The sequence below is a fragment of the Arvicanthis niloticus genome, chromosome 21, assembly GCF_011762505.2.
Source record: "Arvicanthis niloticus isolate mArvNil1 chromosome 21, mArvNil1.pat.X, whole genome shotgun sequence".
In the NCBI taxonomy this organism is placed as follows: domain Eukaryota; kingdom Metazoa; phylum Chordata; class Mammalia; order Rodentia; family Muridae; genus Arvicanthis; species Arvicanthis niloticus.
This window is the reverse complement of record NC_047678.1, coordinates 16,137,848-16,161,758: the sequence shown is the minus strand read 5'-3', so window position 1 is coordinate 16,161,758 and position 23,911 is coordinate 16,137,848. Positions and strand designations below refer to the sequence as shown.

The window sequence follows — 23,911 nt, the reverse complement described above, 5'->3', positions numbered from 1 at the left end:
ACTATGTTTTAGCGCAATGGCTGGGCTCTTCTAAGTCTTCCTTGGCTATGGAGCCCTTCTTTTCACTCCCAGCTCAGCATCTCTGAATCTACCCCTCAATTTTTGGTGCTAGCTCAGCACCCTAAATCTGCTCTCAGCTTAGTTTTTTTGTTTTTAATCTCCCGCCTGCTACCTCAGGCCCAGTCAGGGAAGTGGCCAATGGCCACTCTGCCCTAGATCTCACAGGGCTGATGGCTCTTTCTCCCTCTGAAGCATGGTGAATCTTCTCTCCTTGCCTGTGTCTGCTAGACTGCCTGCGGGAACCTGGAGGTCCCACCTACTCTGCCCAGCCATTGACTGCTAACATCTTTATTGATCGATCAAGAACCAATTGGGGAACAAGACTTTCAGTATTCACACGCAGATTCCTGATCAAAACATCAGAACCACCCCCTACATGGAATTATCTGTAACTCCAGTTCAGAAGATACAAGTAGGGGCCGGGCGCACGCACGCCTTTGATCCCAGCACTTGGGAGGCAGAGGCAGGCAGATTTCTGAGTCCAAGGCCAGCCTGGTCTATAGAGTGAGTGCCAGGACAGCCAGGGCTACACAGAGAAACCCTGTCTCGAAAAACAAAAACAAAAACAAAAACAAAAACAACAACAACAAAAAAAAAATCCAATGGTGAAGAAGGAGGCGGAGGCCTGGGAGTTGAGGAAGAAACCTAGCTTAAGGTTTTTATAAATTCTCTTCAAAATAACTAAATTATTTTCCATTAGGACAGCCTCACCCAAATAGCTTTAAAAAAAAAAAAAGTAAATGAAAGTAAAACCAGAAGAAAAGTGGATAAACTAGCTATTTAAACAAATGTCAGAATTCCCAGAGGAGGAGGGAAGGCAGAGAGTGAATCACTTTGCTCAGATGGTGTGACATTTAATTAAATGTTCTTAAATGTTTGGTGACAACATCATGCTTTAGGAAAAACCATAAAGACAGCAGGGGAGACAGAAGATGGAGGCACAGCGCTGTCCCTGTGCAGAGGGTGTGATGCACATGGCTGGACAGGTCATGGTAGGTCCAGGAAAAGTGTCTGAGGTGTCTGTCACCTCTCTAGGTGTCCTGTCTGTGTTCTTAGTTCTTCCATTGCAGAGCTTGGCTTTAATTCACAAAAAGAGTAAAGTCCTCAGCTGCCTGAGGAGCTGGCTGTGGGTACAGGGTGTTGTGGGGACTTCTTAATCAGTGGAGTCAGTTCTTAGAAACTGTACATCCTAAGAAGGCATGTATCGGGTGCTGCTGTTCTCACTCCACCCTAGGCCACAATCCCCAGGCAGGATCCCACTGTCCCCTGATATCTCAAATGTCAGTCAGGCCAATGTTTGTCAATCTGAAACTCCACCCCTTTTATAATCTTAACAACTTTGTTTAGGTATGATTACAAACTATAAACTCATTCACTTTGAGTGCACATTCCAATGACTTCTGGTAAATGAATGCAGTCTCACAACTACAAATACCATCCCATTATAGGACAGTTCTATCACCACCCCCCAAAAGAGACTCTGTTGCCAACCGCAGTCAGTTCATGTTCCCACAGCAGCCCCAGGAAGCCACAGACTTCCTTTGTCTGAATGTTTTGTGAAATGTGGAATCAATGTGTTGTGAGGTCTTTGCCTCTGGCTTCTTTCACTTAGCCTAGTGTCTTCAGATCCATCTGTGTCACTATAGCAACGAGGACCAAGTTCCTTTTATGACTACATAATGTTTCATTGAATGGGCACACTATTTGTCCATTCATCAGTTGATTGATATTTGAAATACATCTACTTCAGGGTTATTATTAACAATGTATCTATGGCCGGCTTTTCACAAGTCTTATGAATGGGTACTTTCACTTTTCTTGCACTTATGGTGTCATTGCAGGGCCATGTGGTAAATGTTTAACTTTAAAAGAAACTGTTTTCTGAAGTGACTTTACCATTTTGTAGTTCTACCAGCAGTGTGAAAAATTAACACTGTCTCTATCTTTGTCACTCTCTGTGTCCCTGCCCCTGTCCTCCCCCTCTGTGTGTGTAATATACATGTGTGTGTCAAATGTACACGTGCGCATGTCTAGTGTCTACTTTCTATCTTTTTTTTTGAGACTTTCACTGAACACAGAGCTCACTGATTCATTGAGATCCTCTGGCTTCAAGTCCTAGGAATCCTCCTGTTTCTGCCTCCCCAGTGGCTCCACATTTATGTGGGTGCTAGAGATTAAAACCAGGCCCACATATTCTCGCATGGAAAGCATTTTACTGACAGAAACTTCTGCCCAGTCCCTATAGCCTGTCTTTTTGACGACTGCCATTCCCACACATGTGACTTCTGTATTCATTATATTCTCTATTTAAACTTCTCCCAGAACTAATGATGCTGTACATCTCTTCATACACCTACTTCATTCATTCATTTACCTTTTGATATCATGTCTATTCAAAGGGCTGGAGAAATGGCTCAGTGGTTAGGAACACTTCCAGAGGACCCTAAGATTCCTAAGCATCCACATGGTGGCTTACAAGTGTCCATACTCCAGTTCCAGGTGATCTGACACCCTCTTCAGGCCTCCAAAAGCATCCAGTGTACACGTGGTGCACAGCCAAAAATGCAAGCAAAATACCCAAATACATAAAATTAAAATAAATATACTAATTCATTTTTTTAAAGTCTATGCAAGCCATGCATGGTGGCAGACTTCTTTAATCCCAGCACTCAGGAGGTAGAGGCAGGTGGATCTCTGTGATTTCAAGGTCAAAATGAAGGACCAAGAATTAAAACACAGGGTAGGTCTGAGCGGTGGAGATCTAATTGCTGTTTCATAGAGAAACCTGTCTTGAAAAAAAAAAAAAAAAACAAAAAACAGAAAAGCTATTCAAATTTGTATCTGGGTTTTCTAAATAGTCAATCCTAGAGCACTTTTAAAATCTAACTAGAAAGAAAAGAATCAAAATTTAACCAAAACTAAGATGGGCACACAAGAAATCTGGGTTTGTCCATCCACTCTATGCCAACTGGCAGGGCACCTAGCAGGCGTCTTTAATGAGATCACTCCACCCAAAACAACAGTGAACTCAGCAAAGAGAATGCCCTAGCCCTGAGTACTTGTCTCTTTCCTTTCTCAGTCAGCCATAACTCTGTTTTGTATTAAGCCAAGGATAGCCCCATCATGGTACTTCTAGGGACATGGAGGCTGTTCATACTTTCTCTTTGAGAAGCCACACTGAAAACGAGTCCATGTGTCAGCCCCGGCAGGTTCCACTTGGTCTGCCCTCAGCAGAGGCTTCAGCCACATTGATGAAATTGCTGGCTTTGCTATATGAGCCAAAAGCATCGACTGCTTCATGATCATCAGCTGTGATTCTAAAGAGATTAAAATAAAACAACAACCAAAAGGCCAAAAACAAAACAAAACAAACAAACAAACAAACAAAAACCAAGCAGGTGTGGTAGCTCACACCTTTAATCCCAGAACTTGGGAGGCAAAGGCAGGAAGATCTCATGAGTTTGAGAAGAGCCTGGTCAACAGGAGTTCCAGGACAACCAGGGCTACACAAAGAAACCCTGGAGAGAGAGAGAGAGAGAGAGAGAGAGAGAGAGAGAGAGAGAGAGAGAGAGAGAGAGAGAGAGAGAGAGAGAGTGTTCTTACAGCTTTCCAGAGAGTAAAAATTAAAACACAGGGTAGGTCTGAGGGGTGGAGATCCATCTCACGGCCTTCTGCATGCCAGGCAATTATTCTGACAACTTAGCTGTATTGAAAGCCCCAGTTTCTGCTCTTTGAAACATACTGGATTGCTAGAGGGTTGTTTTGTTGTCTCTCCTTGTTTGTTTGTTTTCTAGTCTGTGATAGCATAGGGATTTTTTTTTTATGCATGACATCGAATTGATAGTTGTGTTTGATGTTCGATAATACAGCCATTTTCAAAATACTAATTCTGCCACCCCAGGAGGTCTTTCTATTAGAGACAGGGCGGACATGTGTCGCCATGTGGGAGAAACTTTAAGAAATGTGGCTGAGATGGATGAAGTAGGTTCTTGAGGTATTTGTGCCTCCCCCAACCCCCCCTTCCCGTTTCTCTCGATCTTCCTCCCCATTCTTCCTGCCTGTCAGTCAGCAGGCAGCCCAGCTTCACCTTGGTTCCCACCATGTTCTGCCTCACTGCAGGCCCAGAGACAGCACCCACGGGACCACTGACTGTAACCTCTGGAACTTCGTGTGAACCAAAGTGACTCTTTCCTCCTTGAGGTTGGTTTTACAGAGCTATTTTGTCATAGAGAAGAAAGCCAACCCACGAGCTACACCTGTGTTTATCTACCAGTCAGCTGAGTTCAATACAGTGCTTGCTGCTCAATAAACACAGATAAAGGCTGACTAAACATATGGCACTATAGAGGCTGGAGAGATGGCTTAATGGTTAAGAACACTGACTGCTCTGCAAGGGACCTAGGTTCAATTCCCAAAACCACTAGTTTAGTGCCAACTTGAAACCTACTGCTTAGAAAAGGTTGAAACTGAGAAGCATCTGTGTGACAAATCACCTAAAATGCTCTCATAGTCTCACTTTGCTACCTTTCAGGAAAATTCAGAAGCTTGTTAGGCGCCACAAACAGTGTATCATATTTTGCTAACTTTATCAGCTGCATCCTTAATTTGAAATAATCACCACTCTATTTATAATTAAGTTAGAAATATCAGTGATGGGGGTCAGAGAAATGGGCCAGTGGTTAAGAGTGCTTTACAACTCCTGCAGAGGACCTACCAGGTTTGGTTTCCAGCACCTAGAATCAGATGGCTCACAAGCACCTATAACTATATTCCAGGGGGTCTAAAATCCCCCTTTGGCCTCTGCAGGTACCTGCACATGTGATGTATGTACACTCACCAGGTACACACATGTACACATACATTTTTTTAAAGTCTTCAAATAAAAGAAAAAAGAAATATCAGTGACCTGGCTATACTTTCCTGACAGAGCTCCTGCCAAACATGTTCAAGGCCAAGAGTTTTCTCTCTAGCACACACAAAAGGATTATTAGTGACTAATCTGGTAGTTCTCTCAATGGCTCTGAATAGATTTTTCATGGAAAGCTGTGGCAGTTTACATATGTGTGGGGCTGGGGATTGAATCTGGGGCCTCACTCCTGTTGAATACACACACTTAGCTACATCCTCACCCAGACTGGTGGTTCTTAGCTTCAGTTCAGAAAGTACCCGTGTGGCCTGAGACAACTGAAGCAGGATATAAAGCCAAAATCGTGGGAAAACTCTGCTAATTAAGGTCAAAGTTCACCTTGACCGATAGCCTCTGGGCTCTGGGCCATATGAGAACCTCCCTTCATCAGCAGGACTTCTCCTCTGACCTTGTCTGGAGGAATTTCAAGCCCCTACACATGCCTCTACCTGAGAAATGTCACATAGCTTTAGTTAGATTACAGGATCAATTTCCCTTCTCTTGATAAGAACTTGTCCATCCAGCACCTGAGATTCTTGAAATGCTTCCCCACACTAATGAGGCATTTCGGCACCCTAAGCTCTCATCCAGTGACCTTTGCCCATCCTGGATGTCCCTGCCATCCGTCCCCCAGAACTTTATAAGCCTCAAATCACCCTAAGTAAAGTTGATCTGCCTTCTGACTGCAGGCCCACTGTAGTCATTCACTGTATGTACTCACAGGGCTTCTAAAACCCCTGCTTGTCATCTCTGCTCCCACAGCCTGTGTGGACTGTATCAGGACAACCATCCACAAGAGCAGGGGGACCCACACAAGAAATTACATGGACTTAAACACTTCAAGAATGAACTCAGGTCCTTGAGGGTGGGGAAAGGAACATCAGGGAGTTGTATGTATGTATGTATGCATGTGTGTGTATGTATGTGTATATATATGTATGTATGTGTGTATATATGTGTGTATGTATGTATATATATGTGTGTGTATATATGTGTGTGTATATATGTGTGTGTATGTATGTGTATATATATGTATGTATGTGTGTATATATGTGTGTATGTATGTATATATATGTGTGTGTATATATGTGTGTGTATGTATGTGTATATATATGTATGTATGTGTGTATGTATGTATGTATGTATATGTATGTATGTATGTGTGTGTGCATATGTATGTATGTATATATGTATGTGTGGATATGTGTGTATATATATGTGTATATATATGTGTGTGTGTATATATATATATACATATATATATATATATATATTTTTTTTTTTTTTAAATCAAATATTTGTTGAACACTGTCCCAGTCTGTGCCAGGTTGTATACTGGGCTCTAAGGGGAGGATGAAGACTAAGTGTGAATTTCTGGCTTCCAAGGATACTTGCTTGATCTTAGTAACGTGAAGAATCCATCAATATGATTTCAAATGCTAAAATTAATTGAGCCATGGTGTTTTTACATCACAAGAGAACGATTCTAATGGATGCCATTCCTTCTGCTAATGACCTCAAGGAAGGCTTTTAAAAAACTCTTACTAATTTTATTTGTGTATGTAAGAATGTTTTGGTTACATATATGTCTGCGCACCATGGACATTGTGTGGTGTTCTTAGAAACCCAAAGACAGCAACAGATCTCCCTGGAACTGGAATGATACATGGTTGTGAGCTGGCATGTGGGCCTGGGGAATAGAACTCAGGTCCTTTGGGAAAGCAGCCAGTGCTCTTATCTGGAGCCATCATGTACATACATATATACATACACACACATACAGACATAGACTTAACTCTAATCTCAAAGTTATTGTCGTTGTCATTGCTCTTTATCCCTGAGTTCTCAATTCAAGACAGTAAGGGGCCAAGAATGCCCCGTCTGCTCCTGTCTTCCTCAAATAGTTCTGATGAACTAAATCAAATAGGAACCCAAGAGTAATGGAATCATTCCTTCTTACAACATCCGGCACTCTGCAAATGTTCAGCTGATGGACATATCACGCCTTCAATCCAGAAGGTTGGCTGCTTCAATTTGAGCTGCAGCAGTGGACAGAATCCTGGGGACGCTTAGGATTAGAAACTATTTTTCATGTTTTGTTGCAGCTTTTGGGTGGGGCTTGAAAATAGGCCCTGTAGTGTAATTGACTCATTTCCCTGGCAAGTGAAGAAAACATCAGGGGTTAGGAAATACTGCAAATCTAACCAAGGCCTTTGCAGGACAGTTCAATCTCAAAAAGCCCAATAGCTTTTGCTTTTGTTTTTCTTTTCTTTCTTTTTTTTTTTTTTTAAAGATTTTATTTATTTATTTTACATATATGAGTACACTGTAGTTGTCTTCAGGCAAGCCAGAAGAGGACGTCAGATTTAATTGCAGATGGTTGTGAGCCACCATGTGGTTGCTGGGAATTGAACTCAGGACCTCTGGAAGAGCAGCCAGTGCTCTTAACCACTGAGCCATCTCTCTAGCCCCTTGTTTTTATTTTCAAACAAGGTCTCTGCTACATAGCCCTGGCTGGCTCTGAACTCACCACATCCACCAGGCTGCCCTCAAATTTGCAACAATCTTCTGTTCTGACCTTAGCTTCCTGAATGCTTAGAATATAGGTGTGTCTCACCATACCTGGCTAACATCTTATTTTCAATGTAAAATAGTGACATTGTGACTCCAAATAACACTTAGGAGGGGTGTGGGTGGTTCCAGCTCTGACACGCCAGAGCAGGATGCTTCAAACAGAAGAAACTTCATATAGTAATGTTGTCACAAGATCTCATTCTTCATTTCCAGAACTGGCACGGCCACCTTCCTCTCTGGCAGCCAGCACACAGGAACACAGTGGCCCAGCAGCTCCTGCACGGCTGCTTCAGAGACTGTGCTCGCTCACCGCTTCGACCAAGTTGCTAATTTTCGTGGATCCCCAAAGCACTGACTGATTCAGCATAGGCAGCAGCTGGCTAGATGTTCCTGTTCTCTCTCCGCTGCTGGAGTGTTTGCAACACACCAGCTGACATGCAGGTTGAAAGTGAAGTCCTTGGCCTCTGCTGTCTAGGTTGCTCTGGCCACAGATGATAGCACTGCCACCCTTCAGTCTGTTCAGCCCCAGCTTGGAAGGCTCCCTGACTCCTTTTTTTTTTTTTTTTCCTCCAACCTCATACCTCCTTGCCCACCAATAATTTTGATTCTACTTTACAATATATTTAGAATATATACTATATATGTGTGTTTAGATATAGACTTATAGATTACATAGTTATAGACGTAGACAATGCATAGATTTCAATAATTATTACAATATACTCAGAAGCTGATATATATACACAATATATTTAAATATAGATTTATAGATTGCATAGATTTACAGATTTGGACAATGTATATATTTAGAAAATATATTGTAATATATTTAGAAACATATGTGTGTGTGTGTGTGTGTGCATGCATGTGTGCATGCATGTGTGTGTGTGTGTGTGTGTGTGTGTGTGTGTACCACTGACCTTCACCGCCACCTTCCTGTCTACCATACAGGACCAAGCTACCATGGTCTCACCTCAGTTACAGCAACAGTTTCCTAACAACCTCCCTCTTAGATGACACAGTCTATTCTCCACACAGCCCCCAGGAGATCTGACAACACGAGTCGAAAGCTGAGGATGCCCCTCATTTGGAGCACAGTGCCCACATCATTTGGTTCTAATCCCTAGCATTGCATAGAACCAGGAGTGGCTGTAATCCCGGCACTGGGGAGGTGGAGGCAGAAGGATCATAACTCCAAAGTCATACTTGGCTACTTAAATTTGAGACCAGCCTAGGCTATAGGAAACCTTGTCCAAAAAAAAAAAAAAAAAAAAAAAAAAAAAAAAAAAGTCACTTTATGCCCTACTGCTCTGTTTAAAACCATGGAGAGACACTGGAATGGCTAGTGTGATGTGTCAATTTGGTTAGAAAATAATGGCACCTAGTTCCTAAAATATGTATTTCAGAGGAGCCAGCCTCCACCGCCCATTTAAAGTGTGGCTTTGAAACATGAATCTTTACATATGCATGCATTATATAATATATATGTTAAATATATAATATTTTTATTTACGGCTGAATATTTTATTATACATATGTAACACATTTTCATTATCCACCTATTAGGTGATAGACATCTAGGCTGTTTCCTTCATTGTATGGGAGCTTTTTAATTTCATGAGCACCTACTTGTCTTAGGGCCTGTTCTACTAGGATCCTGTTCAAAAATTCCTTTTCTGTGCCTATAAGTTAATGTCTGTTTTTTCTCCTCTGTCAGATATAGGGTATCAGGTCAGGTCCTATGTTGAAATCTTTGATCCATTTGGTGTTGAGTCATGTGTGCAGGGTGGGAGATAAGGATCTAATTTCATTCCTCTACGTGTAACTATCCAGTTTGACCAGCACCTTTGTTGAAGATACTGTCATTTCTCCAATATGGTTTGTTTGTTTGTTTGTTGTTTTTATTGTTGTTGTTGTTTTGCCTTTGTTGAAAATCAGAGGGCCAGGGGAGTGTGTAATTTTAGGTCCTCAATTCTTTTCCTTGATCATGATGTCTGTTTTTATATCATTACCATGCTGGTTTTATTACTATTGCGTAACTTGAAACCAGGCATGGCGATATCTGCAGCAGTATTTTTATCGTTCAGGGTTGTTTTAGTTATTCTGGGTATGTTGTGTTTTCCTATGCATTTTAGGGTTATGTTTTCTATTTCTGTAAAAAAAAAAAATTGCACTCAGATTTTGAGGGTGGTTACATTCAATCTGTAGGTTGCTTTTGGTAAGATGGCCATTTTCACAATGTTAATTCTTCTAACCTAAGAGCATGGAAGATCTTTCCATATTCTGGATCTTCTTTTATTTCTTTTTTTCAGAGTCCTAAAGATTTGCTTGTTTGGATCTTTCACTTCCTTGGTTAGGTTTATTCTAAGATTCTTTTGAAGCTATGGTGGATCAGATTGTTTCTCTGATTTTTTTTTCTTGGTGTGCTTCTCATTATATATGAAGAAATATATTATATTATATATTGGTGTATATATATAGTTGTATATTAATTGCATGTTGAAGATATCTATCTGCCTATATAATCTCTCTATATAAGTATAGTTTAATATAACAAAAACAATAGTTTGTTAATATGTTAATGTATATATGTTAATAGTTTTATATTCTGCTACTTTACTAGACGTATTTATCAACTGTAGATGTTTTCCGGTTGGAGTCTGCAAGGTCTTTTATGTGTAGAATCATATCTCCTGCAATAAGAACGTTTTGACTTCTTTCTTTCCTCTTTGTATCCCCTTGACCTCCTTCTCTTGTCTTAGTCTCTAGTGAAGACTTCAAGCACTGTATTGAACAGGATGAGGGACGGCGGACATACCCGTCTTGTTCCTGATTTTCATAGAAAGGCTTTGTATTTTTCTCCTTTTAGAATAATGTGGGCTGTGGGCTTGCTGCGTATTGTTTTTATTATGTTAAGATATTCCTAGATTCTGTCCTTACAAAGTATCTTATGCTACCTGCTCTCTCTCTCTCTCTCTCTCTCTCTCTCTCTCTCTCTCTCTCTCTCTGTGTGTGTGTGTGTGTGTGTGTGTGTGCGTGTGTGTGTGCATGCAAGGGTGTATGTATTATATGGGGGGGCATGAATGTATGTAGGTACCTACATGTATGGAAATCAAGCTAACATCCAAGTATCTTCCTTAATCTTGCATTGAACCTGGAGCTCCCTGAGCAGGTGAGGCTGATTGGCTAGTGAGCTCCAAGGGGCCTCCTGCCTCTACCAACCCTGTGATGGAATTCAACAGGATTACGCCTAGGATTTTTATTTTAACTTGAGTGATGAACATCTGCACTCAGGTTCTCATACTTGCAGGTTAGTGTTTTACTGAATAAAACATCTCTGTCAGACCCCAAATGCACTTGGAATTTTTTTTTTTTTTGAGAGAGAGAGAGTCTCAGATAGCCCAGGTTGACCCTAAATTCACTATATAGCCTAGGTTATCTTCAATTTCACTGTCCCAGCCTCCTAAGTGCTAAGTCTATAGGCATATGCTACAACACCTTGGGCTCTAGAATGTGCATTTTTTAAAACCAAGGAGGGACTGAGGGTATAGTCAATGACTCTTGGTTTGATGCCCAGCATAGAGAACAAAGAAAAGAAAGGTGTAAGGGAAGGAGGAAGGAAAAAGAAGGGAAGAGAAAGGAAAGGAAGGGGGAAAGGGAAGGGACAAGAAAAAGGAAAAAAAGACAAAGAACTTAGGCAAAAGCCAAAACCTCTTCTGCCCTAGGCTGTTCCCACAAGTCTCTTCTGCTCACTCCTGGAGGACACTGGGAAACCAGGAGGCCTGGCAATCGGAGAACATCTATGGAGACTCCAAGTGCAGGGCTGGATATGTGACCTCCAGAAGTCTGGCTCCAAAGACTACATCTTAGACACTAGGACATGAGGAGTCTTCATTGGGGATCCCTGGATAATGGTTTTGACTGGTTTGTGTAACTAGGAGCTTGTTTGGTGATTTGGAATGCCAAAGAAGGATAAAGTCTTCCTCTGTAAAGCCAGAAATGGACTTTCAATGTCTTTAATGTAGTCCTGGGGCAGAACCAGGACCTTGCACATGATTGGCATGTGTCTTTTCATTGAGCTCAGCCTTATCTCGTGGGCTTCACTGGTAGTCCTTTCTCTGCTTCTAAATACCCAATTTCAAAGTTACGAGGAACCTTTGGTTGGTGCTGGGGAGGAGGTGTGGAGGCACTTCTGTGGGTAGAATCTTATGAAAGATCATATTTTAAATGTAGAAAGGACACAGTGAGCAGTTTCCCATGGGACTCCACCATGCCCCAAGGGATTAGCATGTAGCTTAAAACCAGTTGGCTTGCGGGCAAGTTCTACACAAACACCACACTTTTATTCCTTTTTATAGCCTCCGGAGAAGTGGTTTAAAAAGATCAACATCACCTCTAGCAGTGTGCCAAGGGGCCTTCTATCTAATACCCACTTCAGCCCTCACATCAACCGAGGTGCCAGCTTCAGGAACTTCACCACAAACCTAGCAAATGTGTAAACAGGGGTTAAAACTCGAGTCAATATGACTTTCCAAAGCTTATTCTTCTAGGCTCCAAGGAGTGCCACACAAACAACCAACCCATCATCCTGTTCACATTGCCTCTCCCTGCTTCTACTCAGGGGTGTGATTTCTCAACCATCATTAGTTTCTGGGTTCAGTCAGTTCATCATATCATGAGCAATTTTGGTGAATTAATGAATTAGGATTCCTTCAGAGGAGGTCAGTGGTAGCTCAGAGATTTTAGCAAGTTTGTGTCTAGCAGTCAAACCCCATCACCCATTTCTGAAGCCACCTAACAGTGAAACAGCTGCAGGCTTCTACCTTCTATGTGCTGTTCCTCTTCTCAGTCTGGTCTAGTTATAGCCTATCTGTGATGAACTGGTCTCTCTCGCCCTTGACATTTGGAAAACACCATTTGGCCGTGCACAGTGCTCAAGAGTGAACATTTGAGGGGGGCACCTAGGGTGTGGTGGGGAAGGAAGGGTGATATTTAGTGGCAGGACTTATGCTTTAGGAAGCTTCAATTCTGACTCTACACTGCTCTAAGTTCCCTGCTTATTCCGAATGTCTACACCGGTTGTCCAAAACTTACCTCTCATGAGCTAACGAATAATGTATTTGAAAAAAAAAAACGCTTGGGGTTTTACCCCCCAAGTTCAAATTCAAGTAAGAAATTCAAAGATAGCCACCAGTATAATTGCACTGTTGAGGTGTGCACGTGCGAGGGCAATGGATGCTTTCCTAGGCTGTTCCTTAGGTGCTAGGGACAGAAGTCCGTATGCATAACACCTCTCTGTGTGAAGAACACAGCAGCCATCTGCAAGAGCACACCCAACTCTAAGGGCTCTAAGAACTGTTTGGAAAGGACTCTAAGGCTGCATTCATCTTCAGCAAAGAGGACACAACAAAGGAGTCCACTCTCTTCCACTGATAGCTTTTAAGGAGTCTGCAACGTTGTCACGGACCAATTCAGATTCACCCCTGGGTTCACATCATCAACTGAACTGATCATAAGTAAAGGATGTGAAAGTAAATCTCTTAGCCTTGTTAATAATACATTAAAAAAAATCCTTCCTGAATATTTACCTTTATTAAATGTCTTCTCCATTGGCAATGTTGTTATCAAAGAATTTCTGTCAAAAAAGAAAAACATGAAGGCTTCGTTTCCATGTTTCCCCTGCCTGTTCATTAAGCCTGTTTAAAGGCATTAGATTGAAAACAGCCCTAGAAATACAGGCAGAATAAATAAGTGTATTTATAAAACATCAGGTTTGCAATCAGTAAAAACACACTTAATTTCCATGTGAAAGAGGAAAGAAAAACAAACGAAAAGAGGCAACAGAAGCCCTCAAAAGCAAGCAGAAAACTAAACCAATTTAGAAAAAGTGGACTGGGGCCCCAGTGGGAAAGCACTACCCACTTGCTTGTTTATTTAAGATTTATAATTGTCCTTCCGCAAAGGACTGGAGACAACAAGAAAGCTTTGTACTTCTAGTGTCTTAATGATTGAACCCTAGCCGGAGGAATTTATCTACTGTAAAATGCATAAACTTTCTGAATTACAAACTATTGGTTTAAAAGCCAGGTCTAGACTCAGTCAGAGAAGATGCACCTAACCCTCCTGAGACTTCAGGCCCCAGGGAGTGGGGAGGTCTGGTGGGGTGGGGGTGGGGTTAGGGGAGGACATCCTCTTGGAGAGGAGGGTGGGGGGGAGGAGGTGTGGGATGTGGAAGAGTCGGAGGGTGGACCAGGAGGAGGATAAAGTCTGAACTGTAAAAAAAAAAAAAAAGATTAAAGAATAAAAATAAATAAAAATAGAAAGCAAGACAAGTAATAATTGCAATGTCCTTGGCCCAGTGATGTGACTCTCAAGCTTGAATGAAGATGCAAACATGTTCTACTAATCGCCTGCATCCAAACTTTCCTTCGATGTAAATCATATTAACTTTAGCGTTGGGTAAAATTATTATTCGAGTGGCTAAAGGATTATTATTCAGGTTCCTATAAGAGAAATGTTTATATTCATTTAAAAACATAGTTAAGGTTACAACTCAAGTCTCCATGTATGTTGAATCCTAAGTCAAATGGCAGTCAAAAGCCAGGAAATATGTGGTTAAGGCCAAAATTCCATCCTTCTATCTGCCCTGCTAAGGCTATTCCAGACAAATAATAGTTAAGTCATTTTAGAACCCTTTCCCTTCCCTTAGGTATAATTAACTGACTTAAATGCTAAGTTCCTGCCAAAATTAATGATTTGTTGTCTCAAATTATACATTTACCATTGGCCTTCTAGAACATCACTACATATTTCAACCTCCTCCTCATGGCCATCGCTGCCAATTTTCTTCTTCTCATTAACCATATAAAAGTTGTTAGAAAACACAAACCCCAAGTCTGCTTTAATTTATAAATTCCTTAAGCAGATTGTGAATGCCATTTAAATTTAATCAGGCTTCTGGAAGGGTAGGTTCAATATGATGACTTTAACATACATAAGTCATAAGATTACTCTCACGGTAATGGTACAGAAATACCTCTCCAGGGCTTATCATTATTCATTTATGGAAACAACCAAGGCACATAGAAAATAAACCTGTGGGTCCACACCCTTACAAAGACCTCTTCGAAATTCGCAACATGTAAAGCTACTTAAGAGTGAGCCACAAAATGATTCCTAAACATTCCTATCACCGAGTCTCTTCTCCTCAGAGATGTGCATTCCTGTCTACCAGGTCCAACTCTCTGGGGATAGAAAGCATGACTTGTCCCTATCCTCAAAGGACGGCGCAATGGAGCACTTACCTATACAAGGGACTCGGTGAACTGTGGTTAATGTTTGTATAAGAGCTAAGTACGTGCACAGATAATTGTATTATTGAGTCAGTAACAGTGAGTCATGGTATTAGGCAAGATACAAGATCCATTTAGTTTGGTGTACACACACACACACACACACACACACACACAGGATCTCACTATACAGACCAGGCTGACTCCCCACCCCGCCCCGATTTACAGTGATCCTCCTACCTCTAGGATTACAGATGTTAGCAACCACACCCAGCTAAAGTGTAACCCAAGTTTTTCCTCTACCTGTGGAAGGGGTAAACTAACATCTGCCTCACCCAGCTCAGAGAATTAAATGCAAATGAGATAAAGTGGGTCAATATAAGTGAAGGCCTGCTGAGAACTGTGCATTGACATCTTAGTAGCACGAGTTGCATAGTAAGTATATTAAATGTTCCTGGGCAGAATAAAGTAGTAGCTGATGAGCGGCGGGGCGTGCATTGGCTGGGCAGCTGAGGGTGTCTTTGCGGAAGTAAACTGCTGGGTTTTTCCTCAAGTCAGATTCATGCTGAAATTGATATTGAAAACTTTGGTAACTGGCTGATTTCAATACTCTTCAAGCATTTTGTTATAAATGAAGCAATTACAAACCCATTGTTATCTCTGTAGCATCATCTCCTTCCTACATTCCAATTCTCTGCTGGATTTTAAGTTCAGCAACTAATTTTAAACACTACTCTTATATACCTTCAAGATTTCCCAGAAGGCTCTGGGCTTCAAGTTTCCTGTAATTTATAGTTTCTGTAAGCAAAGTCTCAGCTGTTCTTCCTGGCCACCCACACCAATTATTCTTCAAGTCAAACTCTGAGGAAGCCACTTTCACAGCCGACTTTTCTAGAAAAGAGAGAAATTGTTTCTAATCATCAGGTGCTATCTTTTTATTCCACCACGGGAGTTCTAAAAGGAACTATAAGTCTCAAGGCACAATGTGCCAGTGGGTCCCCAGGTTTGCACTGAAATTATCCTGAAGCCATTAATGGGCTGGCTATGTGGGTGCCAGGGCTACTGGACAGCTAGAGCTACAGGGAGGTGGGTGTATCTCAGAGGCCACTCAGATCTAGGCCACGCCTCAGACTGACATCACTTCTGACATCATCTAGGCTCGCCTAGGGGGATGCTGTAAAGGTTTCTGGTCAATGTCCTTGTGAAGCACTGAGTTCACCACACTGGCCAAGACCCTGGTAGGTTCATTGCTACACTACTGCTTCTCTGAGGATCTCAGACGCCTCCCACCAGCCCCTGCACATTGTCTCAAAGGAGTACTGTAACCAAGTGTGGTGGTGTGCCAAGGTCAGGAGCATGGCACACGGCTCTCATGCTTCAATCTTGTGGGGAGAGGTCGGCCACACCTCAGTCGCATTATTTCAAATTGGCTCGGAAGATTGATTTCCACTTTTCAAAGGACCTTAGTTGTTGAGTCATGCTCAATTCTTGTCCCTTACCACAGACATAAGGACTAGGTCATCGAATGCAGAAGTCTGTGTGGTTAACTTCCTGTAGAAGTTAAGTCTACAGGAAGTTAGGAAACACTCAATCTCATCATGGATTACCTAACATTGAACTGTTTCGTAACTCTCAAATCCTCTGATTCAATGTCTAGCCACACATTTTTTTAAGAACATGCTCAGCCAAATTAATTACTAACACCTAGTCAACCAAGGCCACTACAAGTTGACGGCCAGAATGATAAGGGTGACGGCAACAGGATTAAGTCATCAGCTATGGTGGCTTAGTATCAGCTTCCCTAGTGACAGAGCAGGACAACTAAGCAGTCAGGAGCATGTCCATCTGCAATGTCTTTACACAGGTAAAACTAATCCCTAAAATTCTCTGAAACCGTCCAAAGGACACAGACAGACAGACAGACTGACAGACACACACACACACACACAGACACATGCAGACAACACTTGAAAGGTGACTACATGATTAGAAAATGAAAGTTGATTAATTTAAATAACAGAGAAGACAATGTGCTGAACAGCACTGTCATCCAAGAAGTTGCTATTAAAATTTAATATCCTAGACTAGAGGCTGGGAATGTACCTCAGTTGTACATTAGCTGATCTCCAGGGAGCTTCCAGGGTTTCAGTGCCAGATTGAGACTGCTGAGATGTCCGGCTTAATTGACTTTAGTGACTCGTGTACATACACACACACACACACACTATTGGTTTCATTCCTTTCAGGAACTCTGCCTAATACAACTGGCTTTGGGAAAGTCTCCCTAGACTGCCTTGGGTAAAGACCCAGCAGAGGACATCCCTGCCCAGGACAGGAGCCACAAAGGGGACAGCTGGCACATGGCCCTTTTAGCTGGAGCCACTGCATCCGGACTGCATGCACATCTATCTGCCCGAAGATACATATTTCGGAAGGCAGAAGATGACATATTTCTTCATCTTTGCCCTCCCAACCCCTTCGAGTCCAAGACTCTACTCAGGCTTTCAGTTGACTTCAGATTTTCAGATTCATTATGACCCTCCCCCTGTCCCCTCCAGCTTTAGTTTTTTGTCCATTCTGTCCCAGCCACACTGGCCTCCTTGAAATATTAAGGCAGTTAAACCTGTCCCCACCCCTCCACTTAACACTGCACACTCACTCCACCACCACACCCTTGTGCCTTTTTTTTTTTTTTTTTTTTTTTTTTTTTTTGGCAACTGTACTTCCTCTGAGGCAAAGCTCTCCCCAGTCCAGAAACCCCTCCCAATGGACACACCCCTCCCTAGTTAAAGTCGGATGCCACCGCAACGTGACTGCTAAATCCTCTAATACATAACCAACCATGGCTTTTGACACGCTAGGCGCATGATGTCTCTTGGATCATTTTGAACTTGCAACTGAGTCACAATTAAACCATGATTATAAAACTAAGTCACTTTACATTTGTTTCCCAGCCTTGTTTCACATTTATTAATAATTTTAAAGCTGCTTCTGGAGCTTCTTCTCCACTAGCTCCATGTGCTATAATAATAGAATGAAATCTGTATCCATTCAGTGAATACACCAGGCACACAAAAAAAGCCATGTTTTATATTATGGAGGGTCCTTCTCTCAAATCTGCCCATCAAACTCAGGTCTTCACTACAGGTAAAGTTGGGCTTATCAAACCAATGTCTGACTAATTCGACTGGCCTCAGCTTTCCCATTCATAAAATAAAGACTATAATGATCAAAGTGATTCTGCAGATTCACTGAGATGCTTGTTAATTACCTGGCACAGTTAAGTGCCTGGTACACAGTCCTTCAAACATGTTCTGAGGCTCGGTATGTAACTCAGTGGTAGAACACTGACCTAGCATGTGTGGGGCTCCGGGTTCAGTGCCACAAATCAGAACCGACTAAATGAACACTTTTGATTACCAAATAACTTCCCAGGATCCACAAGAAAATGAAGATAGCAACAAAAGTTACAGCAGCAGTGACAAGAAAGCATGATTCAGATGACTTTTATTTTCATTAATTGTGTCTGTATCTGGTTTTTCTGCCTTGACAACCATGGGCATTTTATTAAGCCCTCATGACTAACATCCTCCATTCTTAGATGGCCTTTAGTGGTGCTTCCTAAGAAGAGACAACAAATGGCAGCAATGGTGGTAACTGTTGTTCTTTTTCTCCTGAGTATGGAGTAGTCAAAACTGCTTTGATCTTTTATTTCCCACGAGGGATTTGTGCCTGCATGAACAGCATCTAACTTTCGATGGTGTTTACAACAGACCTCTAACTAGAAACAGCCTTAATCAGGAATCCAAAAACAAAAAAAACAAAAAAAACTGCAAACAAGTCAGGCCCGAGATGTCAGAAACTGATGTTTGCAGGGTTTCTTCCTTCAACCATCATCTTGAGCCCTCTCTAATGGCTATTGCAGGACACCACCAGATCTCTTAATAAACCTCCCAGATAGCTAAAGTAAATCCAACGTTTCACGGTTTCCGGCATCTACCACTAACCCAAATCCTGACAGCAGAGGGAAATGGCACCAGTGTGCACTGTTTCCAGTACCCACGTCCAGAAGAACACCTTTTAAATAAATGCTTACTGTGATTTTCCAAGTACATTTGCTATTTGGAGGGTACATTCCAGGAAAACCTTCACTGCCAATAAATCCAGACTCTCCGGTAAGAATGCCGCCACATGTGAAAACAGGTCTGCAAAAATAAAAGAGGAGATAATGTTTACATTGATGTGCAGTCCAGCAATCTAATGTTAATTTCAAAAAGGCATACATGCTGATATGAACTAGTTAATGTAGTTTAATAAAATCTTGCACCAGAGAAACAATCCGAAAGCTTCCCAGCTCTTAGAATATTTAAATTATAGCCCGAAAACCCACTCACCCAAATTCATCATTAAGACAGGTCATGTATGTGCGTCTGTAGTAAAACATTTCACTCAAAAAGTTGTATAAAAATTGAATGATTTAACTGGAGAGAGTGGGAGAGGTGTTGAGAGCCACACTGGGAGAGCTGCATGGTTTAAAAGACCTGGTAAAGATTAAGTTTGTCTCCAGATTTAGAGACAGGTCTTGTTTTCTCCCCTTTTCGGAAAACGTGGGTGTCTCAGCGAGCCCCTCCCCACGCCCTGGCAAAAAGGGAGGCAGATGCGGCTGGAGGTGATGCGGGAGTTAGCCATCCTGTAGATGCCTCTGCCTAGGCACTAGACTGTTAGTGTGGAGTCACTTAAAAGAGCGGCTCCCCAGGTTACCCTTAGATTGGCCGAGGCTGGGAGGAAAAGTGCGGGGCGGGAAGAGGGAGCATATTCTAGCGTTAGAGTTCCCTGCACCGGAGCCTAAACCTCTGGGAGGCAAGGCAAGGGAGGGCGAGCCGCGCCACGTGGTGGCCCAGGAGCCGAAAAAAGCCTGAGCTCCGAGGAACAAGGCAGACAGCGGTGGCGCGGTGCGGGGTCCCGGGCTCGGGAAAGGGAGGGTAGGGGCGTTACCTCTCTGGGGTCTGCGGCCGGGCCAGCTGCGCGGCGGCCAGAAGCAGGCAGAGCGGGATGCAGGCGCTCGCGCCCCCCATGGCGGGCAGCTCACTGCGGCATCCCGCCCGGCGCCCGCAGCCAGGTACCGAGTGCGCCGCGGCCGGCGGGAGGGCGGCTTTTGAAGGCGATCGGGGCCGACTCCACGCCTAATTTCCCTGGGGGACGCGCCCTGGCAGCCGCGGGCGGCGGCTGAATGTCCCGTTTGTTCTCCAGCGGGAGGGGCAGTGGCCTGTCCCCTGGGCGGCCGCGGGGGAAGGGAGCCCCACCAGCGGTACCCAGGACCAGCCTCGGCTCTCCGGTGTGGGGGTGGGGGGTTGCCCCCGGCTGCTCTCAAGTAAAATTGCTGGGGAACCCGGCTCCTCCTTTGTGTTCTTGGAATAGCAGCCCCAAGGGGCAAGTAAAGAGATCCTTCCATAGTGGACTTCCAGCCCTTACTCTCGCTTCAAATACAAACGAGATAGAGCCTGTGTGCAGCCGAGCGTAACAATGGCTAGAGAGATAGTTTTGTGGGCAGATTTCAACATACATTTGCAAGCAAGCGATTTGTGAGTGAATTATATTAAATGGCAGATCCTCTCATCTCTCCACCCAGAAAATTAGATTCTGAAAATGGTCTTTCTCTGCAGGCATCTCTGTTATTTGAAGTTTTCCCAACGACTGGAGAAGGAAACTTTATTGACGAGTTAAGATTACAAACTATATCCCCGAGAATGGTTCTAGCATCGAGGCTTTATTTAACGTCAGAAAATTTTCATACATTTTTAAAAAAAAATGTCATCAGAGAGTCATAAAAGCACAACAAGAGTCATAAAGCATAAAAGTCAACCAGAGCAGAATGCACTTGAGACTCATGGGAGATACAACTAGAGGGTTTCATTAGTGATGCTGCTTTTATATTATGTTCATCTTTGTAAGAGGAAGAAAAAAGAAAAGAAAACAGAAAAGAAAATAAACAAACAAAACCAAGGCAAGGCAGTACTTATCAATACCCCTAACTCCAGGGCTGAAGGGATAGCCGGAGAGCACAGAGGGGTAAGAGTGCTTGCCTGTGGTTCTTTCAGAGGACTCGGTTCAAACACCCATATCAGTCAGCTCCGTGGGACTTATTATCCTCTTCTGTCTTTTGTGGGCACACACACAAATATTTTTAAAAGATTTAATTTCTAATAATGAGTTTGTGATCTTAAGAACTTAACACTCTGGCAAGTAAATAACTATGACTACAGGCAATAGTATAAAAATCAGGAAACCCACCAGGCAGTGGTGGTACACGCCTTTAATCCCAGTACTTGGAAGTCAAAGGCAGGTGGAGCTTTGAGCTCAAGGCCAGCCTGGTCTACAGAGTGAGTTCCAGGACAGCAAAGGTTACACTGAGAAGCCCTGTTTCAGGGGTGGGAGTGGGGGAGCTAAAAAACCAGAGGACCTGTCTAGGAACCAGAATCCTCTTCAGAGTTTAGATTGCCTTAACATTTAAGACAATTTTTAATTAATTTATTTATTTTATGTTAATAGGTGTTTTGCCTACATGTATATATCTATGCACTATGTGTGTGTTTGTATGTGTGTGTGTTTCTGTGCACAGTGTACACAGACAGAGACCAGAAAAGAGTGGCAGATCCCCTAGAACTGGAGTTACAGCCGGTTGTGAGCCACACTGTGGGTGCTGAACCATCTCTTTATATGCCCCACCCCCAGCCCCCAGCATTGGCTTTTGTTTTGTTTTCATTTTTTAAAGTTGGTGGGGGGCAAGAACCTAACCAGGAATTACAACTTTTAAAAAAACTTCCCTAAATGTACCACACCCTGTATGACATTTTTGTAAAAGGAATTACAGAATTTGGCAGCATACATTATATTCTGAAACTTACACCCACAACTAAGTAAAAACGTCTTTAAAAGAGCCAAGAAGAAAATAGGTTCTTTATTTTATACACATTTCCAGAATGAGCTATCAGAAAACTCAAGAGTCTGTAGTTTATTACAAAGTCACAGTTTGGAGTTACAAAGTGAAAACATTGCTCAATTCTTGCCTAGTAATACTTTGGAGTTTTCAATCCTGAAAATACTTCATTTGTAGGATTTAAAAAATAAAATAAAACAGTATTGACCATGCATAAATAGAAAACTACTTGAGTGTAAATATGCAGCAGTATTTTCTTTTCTTAATTTATAGACCAATGGCTGTGTTTGTTTCCTCACTAAGAAGTAAAAGGCTCTAACACGGATCAGTCTGTTGTTGCTGACCCTCATAAAAAAGACATTGATCTTACTGTGTGATTTAAAAAGTTTATTAAGAACCATGTTATTTGCTCTTTAAAAAACACATATTTGACCTGGAACTACAGTTCTGACCAAAATTATAAACCATAAATGTCCTGAGATGTTTAATGTGTTAAATTTGAGATAGACTCAAGGGACCTCTGAAGGAGTGTGTACACTTCACATGCATGAGATCAGTTTCGGGTGTTTTGTGATGCAGAATTGGGGTAAGAAGCTACAGGGCAGCAGGCAGTAGCAAACTGGAGTTTCTGAGAGACAGTGGTCCTGTGAGTAGGTCATCTGAAGGACAGCAGAGTGGAGGGGCCAGGAGTCCTCCTTCTCAAAGATGTGTTACCCTTGTCTGGTTGCGCAAAGAGTCTAAGTCATGGGAACATGACCAAAATCATCCATGAACTGACCCCTTGTAAATGTAGCACGTGTTCTGCAGAGTAGTGACATCAAGTGGACCATTGTGTCTGCTACTTCGTCTCTGGTTCATTTATCAACCTTGTAAACATCTAAGAATGCACTGTAGATCCAGCACAGTCACTCACAAGTCAGCACTAGCCCTACAAAAGACCCAGCATTAAAAAATATATGGATGGATGTAAAAGATGTTGGCACCGAGGAGAGAGTGGAGAGCTTTGTATGGTGGATGGACGTAGGCTACTTCAGTGAACGACTGAAAGACGCTGAAGAAGGTTGCTGATGAGAAGTCTCCAAATTAGGGTGACTTTTGTCTCCCTCCTCTTCCTTTGGATTGGATCCAGGGCCTCAAGACGTCCTAAGCATGAGCTTTACTGTGGAGGGACACTCCAAGCTCAAGAAAGAGGTTAAAAAAAATCTTACCTTCTTAGAGGTTTTGTTCAGTCTGTGACTGGCTGGCAGTACATCAATCACAGCAGAAGCCTGAGCGGAAGCCAAACTGTTTGCCTTACAGAGGGAGGAAAGAACAAGAACCAAGAAGGAACCAGGATCCATCTACCTGCTTAGAGAAGAGTAGACCCTCAGTTACCACCACAGGACCCCACCTCTTGAAAGCTCCACCACTTGACAATAGCACAGTGGGTCCACTCTAGATACAGACACCAGCAGTGAGGGTCAAAATGGAAGAGAAGAGTTGTAGTTTATAATGCTGGTTTCATCAAGAAAGTTATATTTTAAAAGTTTATGCTGTTGCTGGGAAGATGACTAAGTGAGTTGAGTGAGGATCTGAGTTTAAATCCCCAGCACCCACATAAAAGCTGAGAGTACAGAACAGGAAGGCCAGAGACAGGTGGGTTCAGGGGGCTTCCTGGCCAGCCATTCTGAAATGGGAGCTCCAGGTTCAGTGAGAGAGAGAGACTCTGTCTCAAAAAACTAGGTGGTGTGTTATTGAGGAAGATATCCTGGTGTCAACATCTGGCCATACATGGGAACATGTACACATACACATATGCAAACAACACAATACACACACACACCAGAAAAATTCAAATTGACCCAGTTCTTGTTCATGATGAGAATTAGCGTGGGTCTGAAATATAACGGACATTTTGTGAAGATGCAAACCAAGTTTAATTTTCTAATCCTCAGTTTCATATTTCAAGATAAAGCCCGCAAGAGAGTCTCAATATCTTGCCATCAATATTTGTAGCCTGCTTTAAGAAAATAAGAGGCTTTTGCAACACAATTAATCCCTGGTATGGTATGAATAACTCCTGATCACCTTTTTTTTTCCTTTTAACTTCAGACAAGGTTTAACTTTTAACCTGGGCTAGCCTAGAATTTACTACATTCTCAG

The 23,911-nt window shown here is 42.5% G+C and overlaps 1 protein-coding gene across 2 annotated transcripts in view; it reads right to left on the bottom strand.

Moving 5' to 3' along the window:
* The window catches only part of Pcolce2 (procollagen C-endopeptidase enhancer 2), a 57,216-nt gene extending 37,077 nt beyond the window's left edge, over nucleotides 1–20,139 (bottom strand). The window contains exons 1-2 of one of the 2 annotated variants that reach the window (XM_034484577.2): nucleotides 19,828–20,139; nucleotides 18,929–19,037 (exon numbers count right to left, since the gene is read on the bottom strand). In XM_034484577.2, the coding sequence (XP_034340468.1) occupies nucleotides 18,929–19,037; nucleotides 19,828–19,907 (189 nt within the window). In that variant the 5' untranslated portion in view covers nucleotides 19,908–20,139. Of the gene's footprint in view, nucleotides 1–18,928; nucleotides 19,038–19,226; nucleotides 19,399–19,827 lie in introns of those variants that run through there. The other variant, XM_076918045.1, reaches the window with a different exon arrangement.
* Between the last annotated feature and the right edge of the window lie 3,772 nt (nucleotides 20,140–23,911).